The 21062-nt window shown below is 43.4% G+C and overlaps 1 protein-coding gene across 1 annotated transcript; it reads right to left on the bottom strand.

The window, feature by feature from the left end:
- Positions 1 to 1996: 1996 nt before the first annotated feature.
- LOC118364477 (homocysteine-responsive endoplasmic reticulum-resident ubiquitin-like domain member 2 protein) lies at positions 1997 to 17204 on the bottom strand. Its single transcript, XM_035746038.2, has 9 exons — positions 17057 to 17204; positions 15904 to 16288; positions 8459 to 8536; positions 7910 to 8026; positions 7059 to 7216; positions 6775 to 6900; positions 6317 to 6637; positions 2407 to 2518; positions 1997 to 2200 (listed from the first exon to the last, which is right to left on the bottom strand). Exons 2-9 carry the CDS (start codon positions 16048 to 16050, stop codon positions 1997 to 1999), a joined length of 1263 nt encoding a protein of 420 aa, XP_035601931.2. The 5' UTR covers positions 16051 to 16288; positions 17057 to 17204.
- Between the last annotated feature and the right edge of the window lie 3858 nt (positions 17205 to 21062).

The following is a 21062-nucleotide window of genomic DNA, read 5'->3' as shown; positions in this document are numbered from 1 at the left end:
TCAGGTCTCTGACCTCCCTATAGGCTGTCTCGTTGTTGTCGGTGATCAGGCCTACCACTGTTGTGTCATCGGCAAATTTAATGACGGTGTTAGAGTCGCGCCTGGCCGTGCAGTCATGAGTGAACAGGGAGTACAGGAGGGGGCTGAGCACGCACCCCTGAGGGGCCTCTGTGTTGAGGCTCAGCGTGGCGGATGTGTTGTTACCTACCCTTACCACCTGGGGACGGCCCGTCAGGAAGTCCAGGATCCAGTTGCAGAGGGAGGTGTTTAGTCCCAGGGTCCTTAGCTTATTGATGAGCTTTGAGGGCACTAGGGTGTTGAACGCTGAGCTGTAGTCAATGAACAGCATTCTCACATAGGTGTTCCTTTTGTCCAGGTGGGAAAGGGCAGTGTGGAGTGCAATAGTGACTGCATCATCTGTGGATCTGTTGGGGCAGTATGCAAATTTGAGTGGGTCTAGGGTTTCTGGGATGGCGGCGTTGATGTGAGCCATGACTAGCCTTTCAAAGCACTTCATGGCTACAGACGGGAGTGTGGATCGAAGTTGTTTTATTTGGAGATTACCAACATTGCCTATAGAAATGTATCCGTCTCATATTAGTTGAGAGAAACAACACATTTCTCTTGCAAAATGCACTAACACAATCAAAACTTTAAAAAGCCTACCTGTCACAAAATGTAATAACTCCGAAAGTGTCATTTGTTGTCTGGAAAGATGATCAACTATCACCCTCAGAATTGAGAAAACATGTCACAAGCATAGTCACGGGAAGTAGGGGTGCTGCTGCTGCACCCCCTGAAAAAGTAGAATTGAATAATAATTTCTATTCACAAAAGTAGTGCACTGGGCCTTTGCTTGTCCTGTATCAGCAGACCGATATAGCCTTCTGTAATGCGGGCAAAAATGTTTTTCCAGATCCTAATCTCTGAACTGATCAATTAGCTCAGCTGGTCAGGTGTGGTGCCTAGTTTGAACAAAATCCCGCAGTACTCCATGAACATGGTTGCCTACCCGTCATAGAGGTTAAGGTGGCTAGAGGTTTCTTCAGCTTCCAGAGACCCAGGTGGTGGTCTCAAAAAAGGCCTCAGAATCTGTTAGCGATTCTAGGTTGAAGTAACCACCATCATGCCATAGGTTCTCACGTTCCTCCTACTGCTGCTCCTCTACTTTAACATCATAGTGCCCATTGGGTATGGAGTTTATTACTAGGTATTACTGCACTGTTGGAGCAAGAAATACAAGCATTTCTCTGCACCTGCGATAACATCTGCAAACCTGTGTACGTGACCAATAAACTTGATTTGAGTAGTCATCAAGCAGCCATCTTGAAGGATGAAGTATAATTCCTGAGTTATCTAAGCTGTATCATGCATAGACTACTCATTATAGGATATCTATGGTTACAGGGCTTTGAACAGATGATTCAATTCCACTACGTCAACTGCACCAGATGAAAAAGAGCATGAACTTCCACTTAAAGTAGGTCAAATAGAGAACATCTCACTTGCCCTTCAATTGAACCAATCATAGAAGACAGTTCACACACGAAACCACAAGGCTTTTATTCAAAAACGCATTTTGTCAGGAATTAAGATGTATATATTTATATGTAAATAGATAATGCTCATATACACAGAGAATCAATGTGCTAGAGTCATTGCAATATTCATACACATTTAGGTGTGTATGTCCTTTCATCTATTCTCCAAAACCAAAACGATAAATGCAATGGCTGTATCACTGCTTACAATGGATGACCTTTCGAGGTCTTTCAGTGCCACCAAAATCTGAATGAGCAGACATGATCAAAGGTAAAAGTGTGTGTGTGTACCGGTTTGTATAATGAAATCAGAGAAGCCTCTGTAATATAAAGCATTGTTAGCTTGTTTAACATGGCATAACATGTTAGTTTGTTCGATGCTCATTGATTTATTCAAGACTTCCCCCACACTGCAGCACTTTTTACAGTCTGGTATTTGGCAGCATGGGAGGTTGTTACTGGGGGGTCTCCCTCCCTGATTTAGTTGGCGGGGTGGGGGGTCCCTCTGGGATGAGAGAGGTGAAGAAGGTGCTGATGAAGGACCAGGCGGAGGCCAGGAAGCCGTGGTGGCGGGGGGCAGCGGGAGCTGCCGGGTCCTCTGGGCCTTCCTCTCCACTGTCGCCCTCCTCATCCTCTAGCCCTTCATCCATCATCCGCTCCTGAGATGGAGAGAAACAGAACGAGAAAATGAGAGAGAATAAGAGAAGGACCATCGGTTTAAAAAGCAGAGACGGAGAGAGAATGTGGCAGAGAGAAAGGAGCAGCTTGGACACAGACAGAAAAACAACCACACAGACAGACCGATCAGACAGAAAAACAACCACACAGACAGAGATGGAGTCCATCTTAAACAAGGAGCACCTACCATCTCCTGGATGTCCTGGTGTCTCTCTGCCTCGTCCTGATGAGCTAACCCCGCTCCTTCTCCTCCGGGGTTCTGCAGCTCTGGCCTAAAGGGGAACCAACCAGCCCTGTGCCTAGTTAACACCACAAAATTAGTATCTCACACACAGACACAGTGGGCTCCAAAATTACTGTCACCCCTGACTGACAATGCACAAACAATACTTGAACAAATATAAACAATATAATTATAGAGAAACTCAAAATACCAACATGTGAGAAATACTGTACTTTATTAATGTTTTAATGGAACCCACCAAAATCATACAATTATTTAACACATACATTTAATCAAAATCAAGGTTTCATAATTATTGGCAGTCCTCATTTAGTACTTAGTGCATCCACCTCTGGCAAGGATAACAGCATGGTCTTTTCCTGTAATGTTTGACAAGGTAAAGGAACACATTTGGAGCGATTTTGGACCATTCTTCTATGCAGATCCTTTCAAGATCCTTCACATTCTTGGGTTTGCACTTATCAACTGCCCTCTTCAACTCAGCCCACAGGTTTTGGATTGGATTGAGGTCCGGCGACTGACATGGCCATGGCAGAACATTGATGTTGCTGTCACAGAAGCATTTGGGTGGATCTTGAGGTATGTTTTGGGTCACTGTCTTGTTGGAAAGTCCACCTACGGCCAAGTCCAAGCCTTCTGGCAGAGGCAAACAGAATGTCAGCCAAAATTGCCTGATTCTTGGTGGAATTCATTATGCCATCAATCTTAACCTCTGGAATTAAAACAGCCCCAAAACATCACTGACCCACCACCATATTTCAACGTACGAGGTGCCTCTCCTTGTATGCATCTCTGTTTCGACACCAAAACCTTAAATTGTGGTCTCATCTGACCAGAGCACCTTCTTCCAGTCATAATTTAATTGACGTTTGGCTCCAAGCACTTGCACTGCGTGGCCAAGCATGACTCCAACACCATCAATAACTTTGCAGACGACAAGACAGCCTATAGGAAGAAGGTCGGAGACCTGGCCGGGTGGTGCCAGAATAACAACCTATCCCTCAACGTAATCAAGACAAAGGAGATGATTGTGGACTACAAGAAAAGGAGGATTGAGCACGCCACCATTCTCATTGATGGGGCTGTAATGGAGCAGGTTGAGAGCTTCATGTTCCTTGGTGTCCACATCACCAACAAACTAGAATGGTCCAAACAGACCAAGACCGTCGTGAAGAGGGCACGACAAAGCCTATTCCCCCTCAGAAAACTAAAAAGATTTGGCATGGGTCCTCAGATCCTCAAAAGATTCTACAGGTGCAACATCGAGAGCATCCTGACTGGTTGCATCACTGCCTGGTACGGCAACTGCTCGGCCTACGCCCGCAAGGCACTACAGAGGGTAATGCGTAGTGCCCAGTACATCACTGGGGCCAAGCTTTCTGCCATCCAGGACCTCTACAACAGGCAGTGTCAGAGGAAGGCCCTAAAAATTGACAAAGACCCCAGCCACCCTAATCATAGACTGTTCTCTCTACTACCGCATGGCAAGCGGTACCGGACCGCCAAGTCTAGGATCAAAAGGCTTCTCAACAGCTTCTACCCCCAAGCCATAAGACTCCTGAACAGGCAATAAAATGGCTACCCGGACTATTTCCATTGTGTCCCGCCACCCCCTCTTTTACGCTGCTGCTACTCTGTTTATTATCTATGCATAGTCACTGTAACTATACCTACATGTACATACAGTGGGGCAAAAAAGTATTTAGTCAGCCACCAATTGTGCAAGTTCTCCCACTTCAAAAGATGAGAGGCCTGTACTTTTCATCATAGATTCAATTCAACTATGACAGACAAAATGAGGGGGAAAAAAATCCAGAAAATCACATTGTAGGATTTTTTATGAATTTATTTGCAAATTATGGTGGAAAATATGTATTCGGTCACCAACAAACAAGCAAGATTTCTGGCTCTCACAGACCTGTAACTTCTTCTTTAAGAGGCTCCTCTGTCCTCCACTCGTTACCTGTATTAATGGCACCTGTTTGAACTTGTTATCAGTATAAAAGACACCTGTCCACAACCTCAAACAGTCACACTCCACTATGGCCAAGACCAAAGAGCTGTCAAAGGACACCAGAAACAAAATTGTAGACCTGCACCAGGCTGGGAAGACTGAATCTGCAATAGGTTAGCAGCTTGGTTTGAAGAAATCAAATGTGGGAGCAATTATTAGGAAATGGAAGAGATACAAGACCATTGATAATCTCCCTCGATCTGGGGCTCCACGCAAGATCTCACCCCGTGGGATCAAAATGATCACAAGAACGGTGAGCAAAAATCCCAGAACCACACGGGGGGACCTAGTGAATGACCTGCAGAAAGCTGGGACCAAAGTAACAAAGCCTACAATCAGTAACACACTACGCCGCCAGGGACTCAAATCCTGCAGTGCCAGACGTGTCCCCCTGCTTAAGCCAGTACATGTCCAGGCCCGTCTGAAGTTTGCTAGAGAGCATTTGGATGATCCAGAAGAAGATTGGGAGAATGTCATATGGTCAGATGAAACCAAAATATTACTTTTTGGTAAAAACTCAACTCGTCGTGTTTGGAGGACAAAGAATGCTGAGTTGCATCCAAAGAACACCATACCTACTGTGAAGCATGGGGGTGGAAACATCATGCTTTGGAGCTGTTTTTCTGCAAAGGGACCAGGACGACTGATCCGTGTAAAGGAAAGAATGAATGGGGCCATGTATCGTGAGATTTTGAGTGAAAACCTCCTTCCATCAGCAAGGGCATTGAAGATGAAAAGTGGCTGGGTCTTTCAGCATGACAATGATACAAAACACACCGCCCGGGCAACGAAGGAGTGGCTTCGTAAGAAGCATTTCAAGGTCCTGAAGTGGCCTAGCCAGTCTCCAGATCTCAACCCCATAGAAAATCTTTGGAGGGAGTTGAAAGTCCGTGTTGCCCAGCAACAGCCCCAAAACATCACTGCTCTAGAGGAGATCTGCATGGAGGAATGGCCCAAAATACCAGCAACAGTGTGTGAAAACCTTGTGAAGACTTCTAGAAAATGTTTGACCTCTGTCATTGCCAACAAAGGGTATATAACAAAGTATTGAGATTAACTTTTGTTATTGACCAAATACTTATTTTTCACCATAATTTGCAAATAAATTAATTAAAAATCCTACAATGTGATTTTCTGGATTTTTTCCCCCTCATTTTGTCTGTCATAGTTGAAGTGTACCTATGATGAAAATTACAGGCCTCTTATCTTTTTAAGTGGGAGAACTTGCACAATTGATGGCTGACTAAATACTTTTTTGCCCCACTGTATTACCTCAATTAGCCTGACTAACCGGTGCCTGTATATAGCCTCGCTACTGTTATAGCCTCGCTACTGTATATAGCAACTGACCTTTTTACTGTGTTTTTTTATTTCTTTACTTATCTATTGTTCACCTAATACCTATTTTTTTACTTAAAAATTGTACTGTTGGTTAGGGCCTGTAAGTAAGCATTTCACTGTAAGGTTGTATTCAGTGCACGTGACAAATACACATTGGTTTGCTTTATGAAGGTCTATGACCATCTGTCTCTTTTGAACTGCCAGTTCTTTTGTTTTTTTCATAGTGTTGGATGACAAAGGGATATTGCATTACCTCATTTATTAAATCAATAAATTACTTTGGTGGGTTCCATTGAAATATTAATAAAGTAGAGTATTTCTCACATGTTGGTGTTTTGAGTTTCTCTATAATTATATTGTTTATATTTTTTCAAGTATTGTTTGTGCATTGCCAGTCAGGGTTGCCAGTCATTTTGGAGCCCACTGTACAAAGTAAACAGGGTCCTTCAAAAGTATCCATTCTAATGTCAAACTGATAGTGTACAGAAGAGAACTCACAAAAAGACGAGCAGCATGGCGCCTATCACCATGACGAAGCGGCCAAAGGAGGAGTAGAAATACACAATGCTGAGCAAGATGGCAGCGCGGGAGACCGCGTACATCCAGTCCAGCCAATCCCGGTTCAGTTCATCCTCATTTAGCACGGCCCCGCCCTGGGCATTCATCTGGATATTGGGATTGGCCGCCCTGTCCTCTTGAATGGGGTTAGGTCCCAGGGGAGGTGGAGCTTCATTGGGCTGTGCGGGTTGGGGGGAGTGGGTGGGACTGGGGGAGGAGGGAGGGGTGGAGGGGGGCTGTGAGGCTGCCACTGCTGCTTGACTGGAAGAGGGAGAGAAAGAAAGACATAAATAAGTATTAGCAGATAGAAGCCAGTGAATATAACTCATTCCAACAGAAATGTATGTGGTCCTTATGGGTTGTTAGGATTGGGCTCTAAATGCAGACGACTGACTTACTATTGCATGTAGTAGTGGCGTGCATACATTTGCTGCCACCAGAGGACCTGCATGGGCATGTACATGGGGTGGGGGGGCACACCTGCAGCCATACCCCCCTGTACTGGGACCTGCGTCCCATCTGGCCTATGGAGGAAAAACAGTAACACATGCAATCAAAAATCATGCGCACACAATATTTTCTGCATTATTCCCACCATTTTTTAAAATTGAATTTCACTTATTTTCCTGACTAGGTAGAAACGGAACTAGAATTGATCCCAATACACGAGAACAATGCTTACCATTGCATTATACCAGTAGAGGTAGGATTTTGAGGGTTAAATTGGGGGAAGCCTCCACGATGCCTTAATCCATCATAACTTCCTGCTACTGAGGCAGCGGACTGACCGTCCTGATTTGGTGTTGTGGCTTGGGGGATGGAGCCAGCACTGTCTGAACTCTGAGTGACAAGACATACACCAATCATAAACCAGCAAAGGAATATATAGGTTTAAAAAAACAATGCACCTATGGGAATAAGGACAGCTGCAAAGTAGGGCTGGGTGGTAGAGTATTTTACTATATACACACACACACACACACCGGTACTGATGCACAGACAAGCTTGGGTTTTTACTTTGCATTGTATAACGGTATTTCAATGTTTGGTTTGTTAAATGTGTTGTGCCACTGTGTGTAATGTTGGTTGGTTCCTACCCTGTCACAATAACCTCCCCCTCGCCTTTTCATTAATTGTGTCAATCACTGGATTCAAAGTGCCCACTATATTCAAACTTTTGGTTGAAGTTTATTGAATGTCCAAAGCCCTATTAAAAACCCTTAGAATGTATGTGTTGCCACCCCAGGGTCATGCACTATAAATAAAGCATATTTAGAACTTGTAATGTTAAAAAACTCAAATATCGCAAGAAATTTGAAAAATATTGTGATATATTTGGTTCATGTCGCCCAGCCCTACCGCAAAGACACCAAACGGATACGTTCCCAGTCACAGAGTAGAAATGTAACGTATAGACCACACCCCACTCTCCATTCCAAATGACAGAGCTTTCTGTTATGTGTTCTAGGCATTTAATTTCTATCTGATTGAATTGTTGAGCTCCACAGAATGACTCCACACCATTAGACGTACCCCAGAGCTGGAGCTGGGGTCAGAGGTCACCGAGCTGGGGGTGGAGCAGTGGGGCGTGGGCGAGGTTGGTGGGCTACGGGAGGCACACACCAGGTGCATCATGTGATAACCCTCCTGCTGTAGGCAGAAATAGAGGGTTGGATGTGGGGGAAAAGGAGAAGGGCATAATTAATTATTTGATTCTGTTTTGGTGATTGGAGGACGTGAGAGTGAGAGCGAGCGTGAGCGAGGGAGGGAGGAATTTCAGGGAACAGGCTAGAATTCAGGGACAAAGCCAACCTCACCAATGTTGCTTGCTACATCGGATCAGCTATTGTTATACTGTCACAGTCTCACGTTCGCCCTCTCTCTCAGACACACAAGGGGGTGGGCCCTATTCAATAACAGCAGACAGCTCAGCAGTCAGTTGTCTGTTATGTTGAGTGAGGTTTCTGTGATATTGCATACCAATTCTAACATTTCAGATATAGTGTTAGTCCACCATACTCCAAACCTCTCGACCATATGCCACAGCAGAAAAACAGAGACAAGGTCGAGGGTGGTCTTTACCTTCCTGAGGACATCCCTCAGTTGCAGGTGGTCCTGGAGGAGATGGCCCGAGTATACCAGCCGCTGATCCTTGGATGACTAAAACAACACAACTGTCATTCTGAGAAAGCCCATGTTGCAGAATATGCTACTAGATCATAAAAAATAAAAAAAAATCACAGTTTGGGTTGATAAGCTCTAAATGCAAAAATTATGGAAAACGTTACATGCAAGAACAATGGCGCTGAAAGTATATCAACAAGGTGGTAGGGCAATATTACATTTTTTAATACAGAAGTACTATTGCAACCATAGACCTAAATGTTTGATTGATCCGATACAGTGACAGAACATGACATAAGTAATATCTCTGGTTGGAAAACATGTGCATTGTTTTTATGTAGATTTTAGAATATTTGCATGAAAATCTGGCACCAATTGGATGGAAACCTAGCTTGTGTTCCAGAGAGACTAAGCATTTTCAGATTAGATTACATTAGATGAGGGTAGATTACACACTTGAACACATACCTGCAGCGTCACAAGACAACAACACCTTACAGAATTATTTCACATGATGTACAGTACCAGTCAAAAGTTGGGACACCAACTCATTCAAGGGTTTTTATTTTTTACATTGTAGAATAATAGTGTAGACATCAAAACTATGAAATAACACATATGGAATCATATAGTAACCAAAAAAGGGTTAAACAAATCAAAATACATTTTATATTTGAGATCCTTCAAAGTAGCCACCCTTTGCTTTGATGACAGCTTTGCACACTATTGGCATTCTCTCAACCAGCTTCATGAGGAATACTATTGGACATCCACCTGGGAATACTACAGACTATTCTATTCACATTGCCCCCCTCCCCTCCACTGACACTTTCTGTTGTCATCTATGCATTGTCACTTTAATTAACTCTACCTACATGTACATACTACCTCAACTAACCGGTGCCCCGCACATTGACTCTGTACCGGCACCCCCTTGTATATATTGTTATTTTTTACTGCTCCTCTAATTACCTGTTACTTTTATCTCTTATTCTTATCCATATTTAAAAAAAAAAATAAACTGTCAGTTAGGGGCTCGTAAGTAAGCATTTCACTGTAAGGTCAAAACTGGTTGTATTCGGCGCATGTGACTAGTAAAATTTGAAGGAGTTCCCACATATGCTGAGCACTTGTTGGCTGCTTTTCCTTCACTCTGCGGTCCAACTTATCCCAAACCACCACAATTGGGTTGAGGTCTGGTGATTGTGGAGGCCAGGTCATCTGATGCAGCATCATCACTCTCCTTCTTGGTCAAATAGTCCTTACACAGCCTGGAGGTGTGTTTTGGGTCATTGTCCTGTTGAAAAACAAATGATAGCGGGACTAGGCGCAAACCAGATGGGATGGCGAATCACTGCAGAATGCTGTGGTAGCCGTGCTGGTTAGTGTGCCTTGAATTTTAAATAAATCACCAACAGCGTCAACAGCAAAGCACCCCCACACCATCACACCTCCTCGCTTCACGGTGGGAACCACACATGCAGAGATCATCCGTTCACCTACTCTGCATCTCACAAAGACACAGCGGTTGGAAGCAAAAATCTCAAATTTGGACTCATTAGACCGTTCTAATGTCCATTGCTCGTGTTTCTTGGCCCAAGCAAGTCTTCTTATTGGGGTCCTTTAGTAGTGGTTTCTTTGCAGCAATTTAACCACGAAGGCCTGATTCACGCAGTCTCCTCTGAACAGTTGATTTTGAGATGTGTCTGTTACTTGAACTCTGTGAAGCATTTATTTGGGCTGCAATCTGAGGTGCAGTTAACTCCAATGAATGTATCCTCTGCAGCAGAGGTAAATCTGGGTCTTCCTTTCCTGTGGCGGTTCTTATGAGAGCCAGTTTCATCATAGCACTTGATGGTTTTTGCGACTGCACTTGATGAAACTTTAAAAGTCCTTGAAATTTTCTGTATCGACTGGCATCCATGTCTTAAAGGAATGATGGACTGTTGTTTCTCTTTGCTTATTTGAGCTGTTCTCGCCATAATATGGACTTGGCCTTCTACGAAATAGGGCTCTCTTCTGTATACCACCCCTACTGTGTCAATACAACTGATTGGTTCAAATGCATTAAGGAAAGACATTCCACATATTCACTTTGAAACAAGGAACACCTGTTAATTGAAATACATTCCAGATGACTACCTCGAAGCTGGTTGAGACAATGCCAAGAGCATGCAAAGCTGTCATCAAGGCAAAAGGTGGCTACTTTGAAGAACCTCAAGTATATTTTGATTTGCTTAACACCTTTTTGGTTACTACATGATTCCATATGTATTCATTCATAGTTTTGATGTCTTCGCTATTATTTTACAATGTAGAAAATAGTTAAAACAAAAACCCTTGAATGAGTAGGTGTCCAAACTTTTGACAGGTACTACATGTAAATGTAGACCTACATACATGTAAAAGCAAGCATTTCAAATCCCCAAAACGTAGTCTATGCTCAGAAGGAATAGTTGGGTTTTGTTTTGGTGGTCAAGACGCAGCAAGATAGTGCTCACAGATAAACAACGTGGCAGAGAACCCAATGTGTCATTCATTTTGGAAAACCTGACAAATGAACTATTAAGATAATATCCCTTAACTAATCCCTTCATTTAGGATGCTTGGTTGGTTGCTGTGGTTACACAGTTTTGTTCTGCTTTCCCAGGTGGATGTCCAGTTTTGAGATTTACTCAACAGCTGTCACATCTTTCAGTTTATGGAGCTCAGCTAGGAAACAATTAGACTGTCTACAGCTTCCTCTGGTTATAGAAAATGCTAAGATAAACAAAGCAAATGCAATTACCTCACAAGTGTATAACATGAAAAATCAGGGCTTGTTTCTTACTCAAATTCTGAAGAAATCTACTTCAAAACTATTTTGAACAAAAATATAAAACGCAACATGTAAAGTGTTTGACCCATGTTTCAGGAGCTGAAGTAAAAGGTTGCAGAAATGTTTCATAAGGCCACTCTAAAATGTGCAGTTGTCACACAACACAATGCCACAGATGTCTTAAGTTATGAAGGAGCTTGCAATTGGAATGCTGGCTGCAGGAATGTCCACCAGAGCCATTGCCAGTGTAAGCTTTAACTTCCTGACTGATGTCTTGAGATGTTGCTTCAATATACCCACATCATTTTCCCTCCTCATGATGCCATCTTACCTGCAGCAAAGCACCCTAACAACATGATGCTGCCACCCCAGTGTTTCCCGGTTGGGATGGTGTTCTTTGGCTTACAAGCATAATGATGGTCATTATGGCCAAAGAGTTCCATTTTTTTTTTCATCAGACCAGAGGACATTTCTCTAAAAAGTACGAGCTTTGTCCTCATGTGCTGTTGCAAACCATAGTCTGGCTTCTTTTATGGCGGTTTTGGAGCAGTGGCTTCTTCCTTGCTGAGTGGCCTTTCAGGTTATGTCGATATAGGACTTGTTTTACTGTGGATATAGATACTTTTGTACCAGTTTCCTCCAGCATCTTCACAAGGTCCTCCTCTGCTGTTGTTCTGGGATTGATTTGCACTTTTCGCACCAAAGTACGTTTATCTCTAGGAGACAGAACGCGTCTCTTTCCTGAGTGGTAATGATGGCTGCGTGGTCCCATGGTGTTTATACTTGCGTGCTGTTGTTTGTACATATGAACGTGTTAACTTCAGGTGTTAGGAAATTGCTCCCAAGGATGAACCAGACTTGTGGAGGTCTACAATTTATTCTCTGACGTCTTGGCTGATTTCTTTTTATTTTCCCATGATTTCAAGCAAAGAGGCCTTGAAGAGGCCACAGGTACACCTCCAATTGACTCAAATTATGTCAATTCGCCTATCAGAAGCTTCTGAAGCCATGACATAATTTTCTGGAATTTTCCAAGCTGTTTAAAGGCACAGCCAACTTAGTGTATGTAAACTTCTGACCCACTGTAATTGTGATACAGTAAATTATAATGAAATAATCGGTCTGTAAACAATTGTTGGAAAATGTACTCGTGTCATACACAAAGTAGATGTCCTAACCTACTTGCCAAAACTATAGTTCGTTAACAAGACATTTGTGGAGTGGTTGAAAAATGAGTTTTAATGACTCCAACCTAAGTGTAAGTAAACTTCCGACTTCAACTGTAGGTGGGGGCTTAGTAACTATGCATAGGTAACAAACAAGCAGCGAGTAGCAGCAGTGTACAAGGGGTGGGGGGGGTCAATGTAAATTATCTGGTGGCGATTTTTATGAATTTTTCAACAGTCTAATGGCTTGGGCGTAGAAGCTTTTGAGGAGCCTTTTGGTCCTAGACTTGGCGCTCCGGTACCACTTGCCGTGCGGCAGCAGAGAAAACAGTCTACAACTTGGGTGACTGAAGTCTGACAATTTTATGGGCTTTCCTCTGACACTGCCTATTTATAGGTCCTGGATGGCAGGAAGTTTAGCCCCAGTGATGTACTGGGCCGTTTGCACAACCCTCTGTAACTCCTCACGGTCAGATGCCGAGCAGTTGCCATACCAGGCAGTGATGCAACCATTGATGGTGCAGCTGTCAAACCTTTTGAGGATCTGGGGGCCCATGCCAAATCTTTTCAGTCTGCTGAGGTGGAAAAGGTTTTGTCGTACCCTCTTCACGACTGTCTTGGTATGTTTGGACAATGATAGTTCATTGATGATGTGGACACCAAGGAACTTGAAACTCTCGACCCGCTCCACTAATGGGGGCCTGTTTGGCCCGCCTTTTCCTGTAGTCCACAATCAGCTCCTTCGTCTTGCTCACGTTGAGGGAGAGGTTGTTGTCCTGGCACCACACTGCCAGTTCTCTGACCTCCTCCCTATAGGCCGTCTCATCGTTGTCGGTGATCAGGCCTACCACTGTTGTGTCATCAGCAAACTTAATGGTGGTGTTGGATCGTGTTTGGCCACGCAGTCATGGGTGAACAGAGAATACAGGACGGGACTGAGTCCACACTCCTGAGGGGCCCCAGTGTTAAGGATCAGCGTGGCAAACGCGTTAGTGCCTACTCTTACCACCTGGGGGCAGCCCGTCAGGAAGTCCAAGAACCAGTAGCAGAGATAGGTGTTTAGTCCCAGGATCCTTAGCTTAGTGATGAGCTTCGTGGGCACTATGGTGTTGAACGCTGACTTGTAGTCGATGAACAGCATTCTCACATAGGTGTTCATTTTGTCCAGGTGAGAAAGGGCGGTATGGAGTGCGATTGCGTCATCTGTGGATCCGTTGGGGCCGTATGCCAATTGGAGTGGGTCTAGGGTGTCCGGGAGGATGCTGTTGATGTGAGCCATGAAAAACCTTTCAAAGCACCTCATGGCTACCAGCACGAGTGCCAGGGGGCAGTAATCATTTAGGCAGGTTACCTTCGTTTCCTTGGGCACAGGGACTATGGTGGTCTGCTTGAAACATGTAGGTATTACAGACTCCGTCAGGGAGATGTTGAAAATGTGAGTGAAGACTAGTGGTTGACCGATTAATCGGAATGGCCGATTAATTAGGGCCGATTTCAAGTTAACATTTTTTTTTACACCTTTATTTAACTAGGCAAGTCAGTTAAAAACACATTCTTATTTTCAATGACAGCCTAGGAACGGTGGGTTAACTGCCTCGTTCAGGGGCAGAACGACAGATTTTCCTCTTGTCAGCTCGGGGGATAATCTTGCAACCTTAAAGTTAACTTGTCCTTGTGCACTCCACAAGGAGACTGACTGCCTGTTACGCGAATGCAGTAAGCCAAGGTAAGTTGCTAGCTAGCATTAAACGTATCTTTTAAAAACAATCAATCAATCATAATCACTAGTTAACTACACATGGTTGATGATATTACTAGATATTATCTAGTGTCCTGCGTTGCATATAATCTGACTGAGCATACAAGTATCTGACTGAGCGGTGGTAGGCAGAAGCAGGAGTATAAACATTCATTCAAACAGCACTTTCGTGCGTTTTACCAGCAGCTCTTCGTTGTGCGTCAAGCATTGCACTGTTTATGACTTCAAGCCTATCAACTCCCGAGATGAGGCTGGTGTAACCGAAGTGAAATGGCTAGCTAGTTAGCGCGCGCTAACAGCGTTTCAAACGTCACTCGCTCTAAGCCTGTGGTCGTTTCCCTTGCTCTGCATGCGTAACGCTGCTTCGAAGGTGGCTGTTGTCGATGTGTTCCTGGTTCGAGCCCAGGTAGGGGCGAGGAGAGGGACGGAAGCTATACTGTTACACTGGCAATACTAAAGTGCCTATAAGAACATCCAATAGTCAAAGGTTAATGAAATACAAATGGTATAGAGGGAAATAGTCCTATAATTCCTATAATAACTACAACCTAAAACTTCTTACCTGGGAATATTGAAGACTCGTGTTAAAAGGAACCACCAGTTTTCATATGTTCTCATGTTCTGAGCAAGGAACTTAAACGTTAGCTTTCTTACATGGCACTTTTACTTTCTTCTCCAACACTTTGTTTTTGCATTATTTAAACCAAATTGAACACGTTTCATTATTTATTTGGGGCTACATTGATTTTATTGATGTATTATATTAAGTAAAAATACGTGTTCATTCAGTATTGTTGTAATTGTCATTATTACAAATAAAATAAAAATTGTCCGGTTAATTGGTATCGGCTGTTTTTTGGTCCTCCAATAATCGGTATCGGCGCTGAAAAATCATAATCGGTCGACCTCTAGTGAAGACACTTGACAGTGGGTCCGTTGACCTGTTTAAAGGTTTTGTTCACATCAGCTACCGAGAGCTTTATCACACAGTCATCCAAAACAGCTCGTGCTCTCGTGCATGCTTCAGTGTTGCTTTCCTCGAAGCGAACATAAAAGGCATTTAGCTTGTCTGGTAGGCACGCATCACTGGGCAGCTGCGTCTGGGTTTCCCTTTGTAGTCAGTAATAGTGTTTGAGATGCTCTGGATCGACATGTATTATTGCATGTTCCAGTTCCCACCAATATCATGCAACTTTGCATAGCCATTGAAGAGGAGATGGACAACATTCCACAGGCCATAATCAACGGCCTAATCAACTCTATGCAAAGGAGATGTGTCGTCCTGCATGAGGAAAATGGTGGTATCACCAGATACTGACTAGTTTTCTGATCCACACCCTACTTTTCTTTTAAGGTATCTGTATTACAGTCATGTAAAATCCATAGATTAGTGTCGAATTCATTTATTTCAATTGACTCAATATATGAACTGCAACTCAGTAAAATATTTAAAATTTTTGCGTTTATAGTTTTGTTCAGTATACTTTGCAGATACTTTTACTGTGGTTATTCCTTTGAGAGTTAGACCTAGAGCTGAGCTGGAGCAAAAGCCTGCAAACCCAGTAGCTCTCCAGGCGGACGGTTCCCCCGTCCTATCCACTCCCCTTAGTTAATGGAATGGTGGGGATGAGGAAACCAAAAAATGGCAGTACCAACTCACCGGCTTGCTTGGGTACACATTCGAGATGTGACTCTTCAGTTTCTCTACCGTCCAGTTGAGAAAACAGTTTATTGTCTGGTCGTCATACTTCTGGTTGGGGGCCTTGATGACTAAGGTGACGGGACTGTCAACTGCTCCTGGGTCCATGGTTCATATTAATGGGTGTGTCAAGGGGATGGGAAAGGACAGGGCTCGCCTCCTTCACCTGAGGAGGAAGACTCCTTCAGATCCTCTTCATCATTGTGATCTCAAGTCCAGCTCAGCCAATGACTGTGGTGGACAGGGTATTTTCTCTCTAAAGAGCTGTCATTGGCGGGGAGATGGTTCTGTGTCCAATCACGATGTAATCCTGGTGGAGAGTGAAGCAGCTATGTTTCTTGGGGTTCTGTCAAATAGAGAAAGTGATTAAGACAATGCTTCTCAAACAGTTATGAATCTGAACGTTTTGAATGTCCTTACTTGTGGTAATAATAATAATAATAATACTAGGCTACTCAAATGTATTGACATGCAGAGATTGACAGTCTCTGGAATTGTTTATGTTAATTTATCATTAAAAAAGGGGATATTGGCTAGCTAGCTAATACTTTTAAATGCTTTTATAATGTAATTAATGAGTGAGACACAGCCAGTCCTGATGATTACTATATAATCCTATGTATGGCCAGTTGAAGAAAATATTAGTGCTCAAGAGCGTAGTCAGCATGACTATATTCAACAGACAAGTCGCGGATAAACATAAACACAGACACTAGATCTCTGACACCCCTGACCTAGCTAGCAACAATTCAGGGGGAGACATTCCAGTCTTCAGAACACCTGTCGCGTTGCGTCATACAGCCGTCAAAATGAGCCATCCAGCCAGATACTAGTTAGCGACCTACTTGTTTATTGTTTACACTAACCACCAAAACTAGTCCATGTAGAAAGTAATTGTATGATGTTAACATATCTGACAAATAGACGTTCGTTTTACGAGTGCTGTGCTATCAAAGCTCCAGAGATTAGTGTTGCTAGTTAGCTAGCCACCTATTAGCCAAACTAACATTACGTTAGCATATCGTGAAATGCTGGTTTGCTACTTCTCTTGATAATACGAACGACGTGACAGTATCGGGGATAGGAGGTTTATTCATACACAACGTTAACTTACTTTAGATTATTTGAGTATTTTCGACCCCTTTTGACTGCTCCTTCCCAGTTCGACAGTTTTTTTGGTGAGTCGGGTGTAATACCGGAAACTACGTCATAATATTCCACTGACAGCTAGTGGGTACCAGTCATAGAGATAGATAGAGGACACTATAATAACTCACGGGTGTTAGTCGTCCACCGAAAGTATTTGTAAATATATTTTAAATATTGATGAGAAATGTACATTTTGTCAATCTGGGAAATAATCAATTGAGCATTTGCTTTTCCAATGTGTGTATAAAACATGTTCTGGGTGGATCTTCTGATTTGGTAGGGACATCCATCTGCAAGCTTGTGCTGTTCTTTTTGTTTTTGATAGTGCGAGATTCTCAACTACCGACAAGTACGTGATGAATTTCATTATAATTCTTACTAATTCTTCTTAAATGTATTAAATTGCCCCCCCCCCTCATCAACCTACACACAATACCCCATAATGGCAAAGCAGAAACAGGTTTTTAGAAATTTTTGCAAATGTAGAAAAACATTTTTTTAAATGAAATATACATTTACATTATTCAGACCCTTTACTCAGTACTTTATTGAAGCACCTTTGGAAGTGATTACAATCTTCAGTCTTCTTGGGTATGACGCTACAATCTTGGCACACCTGTATTTGGGGAGTTTCTCCTATTCTTCTCTGAAGATACTCTCAAGCTTTGTCAGGTTGGATGGGGAGCTTTGCTGCACAGCTATTTTCAGGTCTCTCCAAAGATGTTCGATTGGGTTCAAGTCCGGGCTCGGTCTGGGCCACTCAAGGACATTCAGAGACTTGTCCTGAAGCCACTCCTGTGTTATCTTAGCTGTGTGTTAAGGGTAGTTGTCCTGTTGGAAGGTGAACAGATGGTGGCAGACATTTTTTTATGGTAACCTTCCCCAGATCTGTGACTTGACACAATCCTGTCTCGGCGCTATTATCCTCAGCATAAATGAAATATCTTATAGAATTCTACAGTCTGGCCACACAGCAATGTTGTTTGTAATTTACAGATTTTTTTTACCATGTCAATGTTTTGACTGAATACCTGAATAGGGCCATAAATTCACTCCATTGTTTTTGTGTGACAGTGCTCTCTTTCCAGGGGCTAAAATTACATTTCAATTCCATCAAGTCAGGAGATAAATTGAAATGTAAGAATGAAAAGTGTCATTCCTTTTCAATGAGAAAGTTTTCCATTTTGGAACTGGAATTTAAATTTGCTTTCACTGGGTGTCATGGAGGACAGGTATGTTTATCAGGAGGGGTGGAGGGGGTATTACTGAAATAGACCCCTGTAGTTAGTGGAAGAGTTTGTTGGTCAACGTGACTCCTGCAGGAGCTCTCCTCCCGACGTAGTGATGACCTCATCCTAGGGAAAATAACACAGCAGTGAAGAATAGATATTGAGACAGAAATATGATTTACACAGATTCATTTAGTGCAGACACAGCAAATGCGCGTAGACAAGTGAGGGCTAAATCAAGCCCAGACAGACAGACATGACAGACCGATAGACAGAGACCAAAGACAGACAAGAAAAGAAAGACGGACTAAAAATAAAGACCTTGTGGAATTAAATGAGGTTGGCCAGAGTGAAAAAACCTGTTCTGATCAAGCTTTCTCCAAAGACATCCACCAGGAAGTGTTTGAAGCCACAGGTGGTGCAGTTGCTCAGGGTGTAACCCATAGAGATTGATAGAGGACTCAACATAGGCAAGTCAATTAAGAACAAATTATTATTTACAATGACAGCCTACCACAGCCAAAGCTGGATGACACTGGGACAATTATGTGGTGCCCTATGGGACTCCCAATCACAGCCAGATGTGATACAGCCTGGATATTATTTGAACCAGGGAGTGATGTAGTGATGCCACTAGCTTGTTTTCGAATGGACATTGCCATTGAGGGTGTCCACCATTTTAAAGTAGTCAACTGGCTGGGGGTTCCTTCGGGTTGGGAGCAATCAGCCAATGACTTCAAATTTAAATTGGGTGCTATGGTATGTAAATGGCTTTAAACTATAAAACCACTATCTAGTGGCCACAATAAATTAATGACACACAATATTTGGCTTCAGGACTAAATCTGCAATATTAGCGTTATACTTTATTTAAACACAAATAAGAAGAAAATGGATTACTTTAAAATTGAGATGTCAATGGCACTGCCCATGCTGTTGCATACGCTATAATAGCAGGTATGCAAAGATGAGTCTTCTATCTAGCTCTATGGTGTAACCCCAGATCTGCTCCCTGGTTCGAACCAGGAAGCATCTCTCTAAAGCATTCATCAGCAAAGACTCAGACTCCTGGCAAGAGATGATGCCTACAGAGAGAAAGAGACAGCCAGCTATGACTTTATATCTGTAGTTATAGGGCCAGATTACAGTAATTTCCATGTTTATCTTCTTGGGAGTGTACTGTCAAGGGTGGGTATCAGTGCCTTTGGAGCGAGACATGATGTCCCAGATGTGCTCAATTGGATTCAGGTCTGGGGAACGGGTGGGCCAGTCCATAGCATCAATGCCTTCCTCTTGCAGGAACTGCTGACACACTCCAGCCACATGAGGTCTAGCATTGTCTTGCATTAGGAGGAACCCAGGACCAACCGCACCAGCATATGGTCTCACAAGGGGTCTGATGATCTACTCTCGGTACCTAATGGCAGTCAGGCTACCTCTGGCGAGCACATGGAGGGCTGTGCGGCACCCCAAAGAAATGCCACCCCACACCATGACTGACCCACCGCCAAACCAGTCATGCTGGAGGATGTTGCAGGCAGCAGAACGTTCTCCACGGCGTCTCCAGACTGTCACGTCTGTCACATGTGCTCAGTGTGAACCTGCTTTCATCTGTGAAGAGCACAGGGCGCCAGTGGCGAATTTGCCAATCTTAAGTCGCTCTGGATAAGAGCGTCTGCTAAATGACTTAAATGTAAATGTAAATGTTGGTGTTCTCTGGCAAATGCCAAACGTCCTGCATGATGTTGGGCTGTAAGCACAACCCCCACCTGTGGACGTCGGGCCCTCATACCACCCTAATGGAGTCTGTTTCTGACCGTTTGAGCAGACACATGCACATTTGTGACCTGCTGGAGGTCATTTTGCAGGGCTCTGGCAGTGCTCCTACTGCTCCTCCTTGCACAAAGGCGGAGGTAGCGGTCCTACTGCTGGGTTGTTGCCCTCCTACGGCCTCCTCCATGTCTCCTGATGTACTGGCCTGTCTCCTGGTAGCGCCTTCATGCTCTGGACACTCCGCTGACAGACACAGCAAACCTTCTTGCCACAGCTCGCATTGATGTGCCATCCTGTTTAAGTGTTCCCTTTATTTTTTTGAGCAGTGTATATCTAATTTCCCCATAGGCTTTGGCCAACGAGCCATGCCGGAGTTAGTGCCTATAAAAAGACGCCATTACTATTATGCTCTATACAACAGCTGATCCAAAGGGTGTGTGGCATATGTCAAAACTCTTCTGCAGTGGGATCCATTTGGGAACTCTCTAAAAACACGCCACTTCGATGCAGGTTTGGAGAGCATTTTCACGAATCCTAACCCTTTTCCTAAAATTACCTAGGTTAGGAGAATTAGGTTAAGGTTTGGATAAGGGTTTGGGAAAATCACTTTTGGTCATAGCTGTATCGAAATGGGGTGTTTTTAGGGGATCTCGTGTGCAACAGCTGATTACAATATGTCGCTAACTACAGTTATTTTGGCTGGATCTGACTCCATCTCATCTGCACTGATATGAAAATTCCAAATAGGTGAAAGTACTATTGTGGGTCGCTATCAGGGAGATGCCTTCAACTATCCAGCACCTATTTTACATCCGTGCAGATAAAGGAAAGAGAAATACACTTCACACTTGATGCACTGTGGTACTACATTTTGGTTCTGTTTTCGTTAACTTGTCCCCATAGAGAAAGCATAGGGAATGTTTCATTCTTTGTGGTAAATAATATGGATACAATGGAAATGGTTAAAAG

This window comes from Oncorhynchus keta, chromosome 31, assembly GCF_023373465.1.
Source record: "Oncorhynchus keta strain PuntledgeMale-10-30-2019 chromosome 31, Oket_V2, whole genome shotgun sequence".
Classification (NCBI taxonomy): Eukaryota; Metazoa; Chordata; class Actinopteri; order Salmoniformes; family Salmonidae; genus Oncorhynchus; species Oncorhynchus keta.
This window is presented reverse-complemented; position numbering and strand designations above follow the sequence as displayed.

What these genes read in the sequence shown, in the direction of transcription:
- LOC118364477 (XM_035746038.2), bottom strand. Translation starts at nt 16,050, where the DNA reads ATGGACCCAGGAGCAGTTGACAGTCCCGTCACCTTAGTCATCAAGGCC. An exon ending in GCCATGCTGCTCGTCTTTTT is followed by an intron (nt 2,519 to 6,316) that starts GTGAGTTCTCTT and finishes GGTGTTAACTAG; the next exon opens with GCACAGGGCTGGTTGGTTCC. An exon ending in ACCAGGACATCCAGGAGATG is followed by an intron (nt 2,201 to 2,406) that starts GTAGGTGCTCCT and finishes TCTCCATCTCAG; the next exon opens with GAGCGGATGATGGATGAAGG.